General features: G+C 36.9%; 1 protein-coding gene across 1 annotated transcript; it reads left to right on the forward strand.

The window, feature by feature from the left end:
- The first annotated feature begins 1,281 nt into the window (after positions 1-1,281).
- On the forward strand, positions 1,282-10,617 carry atox1 (antioxidant 1 copper chaperone). The gene is made up of 4 exons (XM_041798260.1): positions 1,282-1,432; positions 1,952-2,027; positions 5,448-5,596; positions 9,722-10,617. Exons 1-3 carry the CDS (start codon positions 1,427-1,429, stop codon positions 5,570-5,572), a joined length of 207 nt encoding a protein of 68 aa, XP_041654194.1. The 5' UTR covers positions 1,282-1,426; the 3' UTR covers positions 5,573-5,596; positions 9,722-10,617.
- Positions 10,618-11,416: the final 799 nt, after the last annotated feature.

Genomic DNA, 11,416 nt, shown 5'->3' on the forward strand with positions numbered 1-11,416 from the left:
TGGGTAGAGTATTCTTTTACCTTTTCCACCTCTACTGACTAGCACATAACAAGAGAATAATTACACATCACATCCTAAAACAGCTCTTGTATTTTACTTTATTATAAAGGTGTGGCTTAACCTAACAGCCAGGTTAGCGGCCCATATGCTTTTATTTCTAATAAGGAAAGTTCATGTTGTACTGTATAACTCCTCAGCAGCTACTAAGGCTGTGCAGTTAATAGAGATTTAGATTAAATCGAAGCATTTCCTACTGCAATTTCCTAATCTCAGGAGTTGCAACATTTCTTTGACAAAAACAATCTGACAGCCATAGAGACTGGCAGGTTTGATGCCATTTCAGAGGAGGACAGGGTGTGTTTGGGGAAACTGAGAATGAGAATCATTTTCTGTTTTACTGACAAATGTATGATGACCTATAGGATTTACTTTGTAGGAAAATGTCCTTGATTAATGATTTTTTTTTTCTGGTTTGATGAGTATGAAAAAACTGAGTTCTGTTTCAGAAAAGGAACCTTTGCTGTAGCAGATTTTATCTACAAAGCCTGGGAGAAAAGCAGAGTGTATTGTTTACTACTGAGCTGGGAAAGAATCATGCAGCGCTGTAATGGTAATTAATTTATCTTTTTGTAAAACACTGCAGTTGTATTTCTGGTGGACACTTTCTGTGCATGACACGTAAATAAAGTACAATCAATCAAACAATGAAATATACAGTTGTTTTGCAGTAGAGATGTTATGCTACACACATGAATATCATGATCATAGTAATGGGTATTACTCAGTTTGAATCGAAAAAACTGTAACAAATGATATGACTATCAGTTTGTAAATTTCATGTGAAGTCCTTTACAACTTTTAACACTTTCATAATGTTAGAAACCTCTTAAAAATGAGATGCTGCATCTCAAGGGACAATCCTTAAATAAATTCAAATAATGGTTACATTCAAGATTCACTATTATTTTTTCTATATTTTATTTACTTTTTGTTTATTTGGGTGGTTGGTTTAATTTGTAGAGTTAAATGACAGAGGAGACAAAAACAGTGAAGTTTTCGGAAGAACAGCTTTCTGTGCATCAAGTTTTTCAAAGTAAAAGCAGAAATGTAGCTCCTTTTAAAAAAGAATATCACTCAAAGTATTTTTGATGTTATCCTTACTTTTTTATCAAAAGTACAAACCCGTGAATCAATATTGAAATTTGAAATTAAAACATTTGACCGACAAAAATATTTTTAATTCTAAAGTCGGACATTTTATTTTCCTTTTTTTCCATACAGGAAATCCTGTAGTAGCGTTAACTAGCGCTAGCTTCATCCTGGTAGGCTATCGGGTAGTGGACGTTTCTGGAGGCTTTTACAACACTTTAGTTCGTTAGAGACACACGCAAAAGGCCGAACTGCTTCACACCACATCTCTTCAAACATGACGGTAGGTTACAACTGATAATTTTCTTTTTATGTAGCTTTTCTGTGAAGTAAAACAGCAAACGGTTCCTCTGCGCAGTGCTATGTAGCCAACAAGCTAGCTTTTTAAACTTGGTGAAGTGGGTCCCTACAGCGGTAAGTTCATCCAGAGATCACGTAACAGTAAAATCGATTTTGTATGTTGACTAAGTTGAGAACTAGCTCCAGTTTAGCAGCACATTAAGTGAAATACAATGACTCCTGTCATGACATATAGGACCATTTTAACGTTAACATAGCGCCTCGGCTAGATCAACACTGGTTATGCTGGTTTTGCTTGATGACGCTGTTTCCAACTTTAATGTCTGTTACCTGATTTCACAGATTATACTTTTCTGACATACAGTATTCATTCTAAATTTACGGTGTTGTTTGCAGTGTTGACGAGATAATATTGAAACCGAAAGCTGTCTGTGTATTTCAGGATGCAGCCAAAGTTTCATAATGATGATGTTGGTAAGATTACTTCATCTGTCTCTAACAGAAGCACGAGTTTGAGGTCGCCATGACGTGTGAGGGATGCTCCGGAGCTGTGACCAGAATCCTCAACAAGGTGGATGGTAGGCAGGGGTACTTCACTATTGTGGGGTAGAGGGGAGAAATGTCGGTTTATGCATTTAAACATGCAGGGATGGAAAAAGTACACCACTCTTGTACTCAAGTAAAAGTACACATTGGTTACTTTGGTTGAAATTTACTGAAGTAAAAGTACAGTTCTATAAATCTTATCAGGTAAAATTATAGTAGTATGGGAGAAGATTTACCTTTAGTGAGGAACTAAACTGTAAGATATGATCGTTCCTTAACGGCAGTAACAACATGAGAATATGGATCTCAAACCTGGGTTTTCAGGTAATGCCCACCTCTATAATAAGGTCAAATACATCAGCTGCTTTGGGATGTGATGTGGAATTTTTCTCTTGATAATGGGGATGCACAATAGAGGATTTTTGCCAATATCTGATATGCCAATATTTACAAATAAATATTAGTCAAAATGATATTATGTCAATATTTAAATGAAGTTCAGACCTAAAACTTTAGTCTTTTAAATAAACTCTAGGAATGATAAATAGAGGAAAAGACCTCTAACATAGGTCTGTTGGCCCAGCCTATAACTCCGCTAACTTAATGTTTTACACAGCCAATATTTACCGCTGCTCTAGGCAGATTTTTATCGGCTAAATATTGGTAGAAATTTTAATGTCTGCTGTGCCGACACATTTATTCCTGTTATAAGCTAATATCTGTAGATAATATGCATATGATGCAGGTAATCATGCAGTCCTACTAGCTATGTGTTACTGTATAGTCAACATAGGTGAAAAAAAGTACAAGATTATTGTGCTGAAGTAAAGCACACTTACTCTGGTTAAAACTGAATTTAGTAAAATCAATGATTTCAAAATGTACTCAAAAAGTTTAAGTTCACAAAAAAGCTACTTAATTACAGATATTTGAGTAAATGGTATTGGTTAGTTTCCACCTCTGTGAACATGTATATCAAAGACAGGAAGTGTTAGATACTAGGGCTGGGTATTGCCACTGATTGCCTGAATTAATTCAATTCCGATTCACAAGGTCCTGATTCGATTTGATTCAATTTGATATCGATTCATGTAAGGATATTTTAGGAACAAAGCATGTTGCTTCTACATTTGAGAAGCATATAGGTTTGAGGAAAAGATATCTAAATTAGTTTGTATTGATAATGTGCCCAGATATCCAAAAGTAGATGATTGGGTGTTAGATTTATACCTTGAATCAGAGTCTAAACGCTTTCAGAGGCAAGTGCAGGTCAAGTTTCAGGCAGCATGAGTGACGTAAGCCAGAGACTGGTAGCCTTAGGAGCTGACAGGAGAAGGAAAAGGCATATATTAAAAGATTAATATTTGGATTATATGAATCAATATCGTAATTTGAAAAAAAGAATTGATCTGAATCTTAGGATCGATTTTTTTGAACCCAGTCCTGTTAGATACCTGGTGTGTAGTCCAAATCTAGGATACATGGACATGCTCCCCTGTTTTTTTTTTATGACAATGTAGAATTAGTAGCAATTGGTACAGTGTAAAATATGTTTTTTTTTTTTTACAATACAGTGAGTTTTTATTAATTATTAGAAATTAATGTGATTTGTGTTTGTCAGTTTGGCTACAAGAATCAAATTTCCATGTTGTGATCAGCAGTGTTCATTTGTTTTTAATAATCTATTTCTTTTTGCATGTATCCATCATACGGCTCAGTAGCAGCATGCTTTAAAAAACAACAACAAAAGATTCTGGCTTAAGTCGTGTAAGTCATAGCCTATACTAAAAACATAGAATGGATATTATTTCTCTCTGAGTCTAAAATGTCTTAGGAAAACCTCAGTTAAAACACATAAAAATAAAGTGTCCTAGTTCTAATATTTAGTTCCTTTCTTGCTGAAATCACCTCCACAATGTGCGTCACTAAAACCGAACTAAGAGAGACATATGCAGTCCAAAGTTAAGCTTGACTGGGAGATTTAGGTCATAACAACACTTCCATCAATATTAGAAATCTTTTGTTGTGTCTGGCTGTTTGCTTAAGACAGCTGCAAGGTTTTGAAAGCAGGCTCCAGGGTGGAAACTTTAAAAAATGTCATTGAGTCCATCAGTGTGTAAACTGGCAAACCAGTGACCCTGTTCTTGTCTCAGTAACACCTTTGTGAATGACACTTAAATCTAATACGGTACTCTGGTAAATAATCATTATGATCATCATCTCAACCATCACATTGTTGTCATCTTTTCTTATCATCTTCTCTATGCATTTCAGAATGTTCAGTGTAATCCCATGTAAGCTGTCATTCTAATAATAATTACAACTCTACTACAAAAAGGGCTTTGACAGCCAAATCAGGATAATTGCAAATTGATGGAATAAAAAAGTTAGGATAAAAGTGGTTGAATGGGCAAATCTTTAAAGGCAGTTAAAGTTCCTCAATTGAGGAAATTGATAAAACAAATAAAAAAATTATGTATTAATTTTAAAAAGATGTTGACAGTGTGCAGCTTTATATGCCTTATATAGGCATGATTATTTTGCTTACTCTGTCATGCTGTTCTCATCACACAACTTTCCTTCCATCAGAGTTCTTCAGAAATAACAGCATGGAAAACTTGGAAAGTTTTCCATATTGTTATTTTTCCAAAGACTCACTTTAGCGAATGTTTTTACTGCATTCAAAAAACATTCCTGAGCTGACAGACATTATGTGTAATGCAGAAATTGTGTGAATGTCTAAACAGTTTAAATCTTAAATTGCCAGTTTAACTCTTTAACATTTAACCGTTGCAACTGGCTGCTTTTATAGTTTCATCTTGATTTGCTTAATTGCAAAAATACATGCATATAAAGCTTTTTATAACCGTCCTGACTGAACACGTGACTTCAGTGTGCCTAAAAAGCATTTCTGGAATGTGTTTTTTGATACTGTTACCACTGCACTGAACAAACTCTTCATGCTGCTAATTCACAATGTTGAATACATTTCTGAGAAGAACCTTCAGCTTTCTATTTTGTCCTTTCAGTACAGTTTGAAAGCTTAGGCTGTTTTCAACACAAGCATCTTGTGATTTGTTTTACCAAAATGTTGAGTCAGCAAACGTGTCACCTGATGCAGTTGTATTTTCTACTTTACTTTTGTTTTGCAAAGGCTTTTGAACTCTGTGTTCCTACACAAATGACACTTCTGTGTTTCTCACAGTCTGGGCTGTGACATTACCACATAAACACCCTCCCACTAAAGTTTCAGATCTTCTTTATCTGTCAAATTCCCAGAACCTGAAATATTTACTTCTGAAAACGTAAATTATACTAGAGAACTGGAACAACAACTTTAACTCCTTCCCAAAATTTGAATCAAAGCAATCAAGTGGAAAATTTACGTGTCACAGTGTGAGTTTCACTTCTTTGAAGTTACTTCAGTATTTGTTATTTTGTCTTTTTTTTAGGTGTGAAGTTCGAGATCGATCTTCCCAAGAAACTGGTTTGGATCGAGTCCGACAGAGATGTGGAATTTCTGACAAAGACACTGGAGAAATGTGGGAAGGAGGTCAAGTACAACGGCACTAAATGAAGGAGCCTGCTTCTCGTAGAACAGGTGATAAAGTGTTAAAGTCAGTGTTTCAAGAGTCACATTTATGACTATTATCTTCTAACCCTTTCCTGTAAACTTGTCAATATTTTTCTGACCTAAAAAGAAGAGATTAGAATGTAAAGGGTAGTTGTAGTTTGTAGTGATAAGTGCTTTAAGGGTGTAGATCAATTGCAACAGACTCAGTGACTCAGGGACTTGAGCTCTTTATTTGTCTGCCTGTTGGGCAATCAGGGGCAGTAAATGGTTTTACATCACCAAGAGAGACATCAGAAACTCAACATTAAGTTATTTTAAAGTCTTTCTTAGACTTCACCAGGGGTTGATTCGAAAAGTCCCCAAAAATTACCCCACATCCTCTCCTTTTCCTTGATGAAAATGATTGCAGGGGTGAGGAAAGGTGTGCATAAGGCCAGAGATAGTACTTAGAGCATGCTGTCACATTTCCCCTGCATCCGTATGGTATGTTGACTTTGCAGATCCTCAAAAATTAACGTGATATAGGCACAAGATGCAGTTTGTCCATGACCTGTAGGAGGAGTGTAGAGATGGGGGGAGGTGATCGTCAACACAGTAGTAGGGACAATAGCTGAAAGTTTTAAAGGCAAACTGATAACCAAGACCAACTCACTAAAAGAACTGGCCGGCCATAAATGAATTAACTTTTGGAAGTCAACATTTAAACCAGTAGAACTAAGTAATTATGTTGGATTATCGCTTCCATTAGTGACCATGTAATCTGGTGACTTTCAGCTGTGGATGTGTTTGTTCCAGTTTATTTTTTCCACTAAAACATATCTGATTAGCACATTTTGGCATCATAATCCTAACTAGTCATTTGCTTGAGCACTCTGTTTCTAACAGCTGCTATAATGACCACATTTATAAACCCAGTCAGCTGAAAGTCACCAGTTCACACAGTCACTCATTAAACCAAAACACCAAGTCTTTTATGTCTGTACTCAGAGGAAAATGTTTAGGAAATAGAGTTTAGACGGTGTGGGCTGATCTGATGTACCCATTAAACATTGATTTTTACCATATTAGCTCTTGCCCCTGAGTTAACATTGCAGTGCCTTATTTTCATTAATGGATGAGAGCTTTCTCACTTTAAGTGGATGGAGGGAATCGTACAGTCATGGACGAAAATATTGGCACCCCTGGAATTTTTCCAGAAAATACACCATTTCTCCCAGAAATTGTTGCAATTACAAATGTTTTTGGTATACACGTTTATTTCCTTCATGTGCATTGGAACAACACGAAAAATCTGAAGAAAAAAGACAAAATTGACATAATTTTACACAAAACTCAAAAAATGGGTTGGACAAAATTATTGGCACCCTTTTAAAACTGTGGGTAAATCATTTTATTTCAAGCATGTGATGCTCATTTAAACTCACCTGTTACAGTAACAGGTGCTGGCAATCTAGAAATCACACCTGAAGCCAGTTAGAATGTCTAAAAGTTGACTCAGCCTTTGTGTTGTGTGCCTGTGTGTGTCACACCAAGCATGGAGAAGAGAAAGAGGAGCCGAGAATTGTCTGAGGACTTAGGAAGCAAAATTGTGGAAAAATATGAACAATCTCAAGGTTTCAAGACCATTTCCAGAGATCCTGAAATTCCTTTGTCCATTGTGTGTAATATAATCAAGAAGTTTATAACCCATGGAACTATGGCTAATCTCCCTGGACATGGACAGAAGAGAAAAATTGACAAATGAATGCAACGCAGGATAGTTGGAATGCTGGATAAAAATCCTCAGTCAACTTCCACACAAATTCAGGCTTTCCTGCAGACTCAGGGTGCAAAAGTGTCAGCTCGTACCATATGTCGTAATCTGAATGAGATGAAGCGCTATGGCAGGAGACCGAGGAGAACCCCACTGCTGACAGAGAGACATAAAAAAGCCAGACTGGAGTTTGCAAAATGTACCTGAGTAAGCCTCAATCCTTCTGGGAGAACATTTTGTGGACAGATGAGACTAAGGTAGAGCTTTTTGTAAAAAAAAAAAAAAGCTCGTCATTCTACTGTTTACAGAAAATGGAATGGGGCCTACAAAGAAAAGAACACAGTACCTACAGTCAAACGTGGTGGAGGTTCAAGGATGTTTTGGGGTTATTTGCTGCCTCTGGCACTGGGTGCCTTGACTGTGTGCAAGGAATCATGAAATCTGAGACTATCAAAAACTTTTGGGCCGCAATGTAGGGCCTAGTGTCAGAAAGCTGGGTCTGCATCAGAGGTCATGGGTGTTCCAGCAGGATAATGACCCCAAACAAACCTCAAAAAGCACCAAGAAATGGTTGGAGACAAAGCTGGAGAGTTCTGAAGTGGCCAGCAATGAGTCCGGATCTAAATCCCATGGAACACCTATGGAGAGATCTCAAAACTGCTGTTGCAAGAAGCACCCTTCAAATCTGAGAGACCTGGGGCAGTTTGCAAAAGAAGAGTGGTCCAAAATTCCAGTTGAGAGGTGTAAGAAGCTTGTTGATGGTTATCGGAAGCCATTGGTTTCAGTTATTTTTTTCCAAGGTTGTGCAACCAAATATTAAGTTGAGGGTGCCAATAATTTTGTCTGGCCTATTTTTTGAGTTTTGTGTAAATAATGTCAATTTTGTCTTTTTTCTTCAGATTTTTTGTGTTGTTCAAATGCACATAAAGGCAATAAACATGTTTATACCAAAAACATTTGTAACTGCAACAATTTCTGGGAGAAATGATGTATTTTCTGGAAAAATTCCAGGGGTGCCAATATTTTTGTCCATGACTGTATGTTCCCCTGTCCTTTCACAAGAGATGGTCTACTCCATCCTAAGTCAGTGGTTCCCAGCCTTTTTTCCTTTTATACCAGAATGTACACACCTTTTTAATGTAAAAATGACTTAAGTGTCTCCTATGCAAAGAGGCTGAGTCATGCAGAGCTAAGAGAGGGGTAAGGAAATACAGTCTGATATTTGTTTGAAGTTAGGGGCTTCAAAATTGTTTAAGGCTCACAGTGGGCCTCCCTGAGTGTGCAGCAGCCTACACAGTCATCTATACCTGATGGTGCAGTTGTATAGTTTCTCTGCAGATAGCTTCTCACAGCAGCAAAGAACACCCCTCTGGGGGGGGCAAGAAGTCATTTTTACATAGAGAAACGCTACCTAAAAGACCATAGTCTGAGCTGTTGAGGATTATGATAAGTGTTCAAAGTATGAAAATATAGAAATTTTTAATTCTTCAGCTACTTTGTGTCCTAATTGTAGTGAAATATTCAGGCAAAAAATGAATGAAGCTCACAGAGAAACGGATGCAGGCAGGAATTAGAAGAAGCCTTCATCTAAAGCCTGACTAAGCAGTGTCATAAAATGTTCATGTGTGGTCCGTTTCCACAAAGTGGTTCAGTTTGATTCACTACAGCTCTGTCATGATTTAGCTCATTAAACTCTGATCTTACTTGTGTTTACTAAGCCGATGTCTGTCTCACCAACCTCCAGCCTCGCTCATGATGGTAAATCTGCCTCTTTAAGAGATCCAGGTCATTTGGCTCAGCTCAGTTGAGCTCGATGTTTGGCTCGCAAACGGCTCTTCATTTGGTTACATTTTGTTTATTCAATGTATGTAGAAATTTTCTGTTGATAGCTGCAGCAGACAGGCTCCCTTAGAGCTGTGAAGTGCTAACTTTCCTCCATTCCCATTCATTCCTAATGGCAGTCCCTTCCTGACCCCCAACGATATGGGATCACATGTATGCAAACGGCCTATATTTTACTGATATTTAAGACCAATATATGTTTTATAACGCCAATATCAAAGGTTGACTGATCAGCTGTAAATATCGGCAGAAATATTCATATCTGCATACTGATATTTAGCTTTATAAGCTAATATCTGCCAATATCATGTGAATAATATTGAGCTTCCCTCAGCCTCATCTCCAAAAATGTTTTCAGCTGGTCCTGTAATCATGTTCATTTTAGTCTAAAGTGTTGTGTAAAGAAGAAGGCAATGAAAATAGGGATATAAATACATGCTATTTCTCTCTCAGCATCTGTTGAGCACATCCATCTCCACGTGGAGTCTGTTAGTCCTACAGCTCATTGCCATTGCATCACAGGCCTAACTCCTTCTATTTGTGTGTATTTCCTTTAGGAAATGATTGCTGCTTATGTGAAGTGAACATTCATGCTGGAGTTCAAGTTCTTCAGGACGAGTTTGATGGGCCAACCCCTCCCCCCTTCTAGCACGCACAAAAATCCCCATGGATGCTGATCCTTAAGATTTATGAAGACAGAAATGGCAAACATGTTTGGAGTAGGACAACAAAAACCTATTGATCAAGGCTTCAGCACTTAGTGTGTGAAAAGAAAAAGCAAAAAAGAAAGGTGAAAAAGTTTTGATGCTCTTGTTTTCGTTCTGTCATGGTGGTTTGGAATGAATTATCAATCGTAAAAGTATTTTCAAGCTTGCCTCTTTTCAGTTTACTGATTCACATAGAGATAGTTTTTAAATATCTGCCTATCTTTGAATGTTGAGCACTTATTTTGTTTTACTTTCATGCATCTTTGTTTGTTATGCAAATGCTTAAAACATCCATTTGAGTTTAAATGCCACATCCAATCTGCAAAACAAGACACTATAAAAAGACACTATAAATCTCTGTAAGTTAAGTTAGAGTACATTCCCTGAATTGTAAAACAAACAGCAGATAATTGGCTGTGTTTGCACCTCGATATTTTTGCATTTGATAGGATTAAAACCTCCGTCCATCCCTCCCTGCTTCTATCAGGGACCATCTGCTGGACCTGAACTTGTAAAACTTCCTCCTCTGAGCTTCATCATGATTTACTATTATCCACAAGTATCACAGGTCAAATTTATTACATTTATTAAGATTCACTGACACTTTTCTTTGATTTCTCATAACCTGATTAACTGTGTCATTTTGTTACTTCTTATGGTAGATGTCTTCTTCTCCTGTACTTTTGTAATTGTCTGATTATTTGTTGGCACAGTGGAAATAAAACCAGTTCTGGCTCAGAATGACAGCCAAATGTTTCTTTGCTTTACTAGAAGGGCTAATATTTGAGCTGAATGGAGAAAATCTCAGTAAAAGGATGGATGTTTTGCTGAACTTTCTAGTCTCTTTGCATGCTGTATTATCTGCTTGTCTATCTTGGAATGAGTCACCATGAGGGCTAAATGCATCATAGGGAGTTATAAAAAGCTAACAGACATCTCTTTGTGCTGACCAAGGTATGCAAGTATGAGTCATATGACTCAGGATGCAATACATAGAAAACATGATGAATTCCTGATGCTTTCCATGAATAAATGAAAAACTCACTATGGCTAATTGATGCTTTTAAGATGAATTCACTGATGGGCAAGTTAATAAGTTGTATACCTGTAACATTAACGTGTTTCAGATGTAGTTTATTAGCAGTAGTGTAGTATTATATCAGATATTTATTTCCTCTCATTTCTACAGGGTTAAGTCCTTTTATAGCAGTGTTTCTCAACTGGTCAGACATCAGGACCCACCACTACGGCTTTATCAGAAACTGCAACCCAAATGTGTTAAAATTTTCTATTGCTTCAATTTAAATGAAAAATGTTGCAGTTTGGACCTTAAATGGCTCAAAACATGACTGAACAAAGAAACAGGAAAATTCAAATATCAAAAGTGCATAGATCGAAAAGCATGCATGCATGCATTTAATTTTGACTCCCTTTTTCCTGGACAGCATGCAGTTTTAGTAAACTCCTGAGGAATTGCCTTGTTTTCTTGGGAAAACTAGCTTTGTCATCCCAAGAATATAATAATATTAGTAACTATTTATATAG

The sequence above is a fragment of the Cheilinus undulatus genome, linkage group 10 (genome assembly GCF_018320785.1).
Source record: "Cheilinus undulatus linkage group 10, ASM1832078v1, whole genome shotgun sequence".
In the NCBI taxonomy this organism is placed as follows: domain Eukaryota; kingdom Metazoa; phylum Chordata; class Actinopteri; order Labriformes; family Labridae; genus Cheilinus; species Cheilinus undulatus.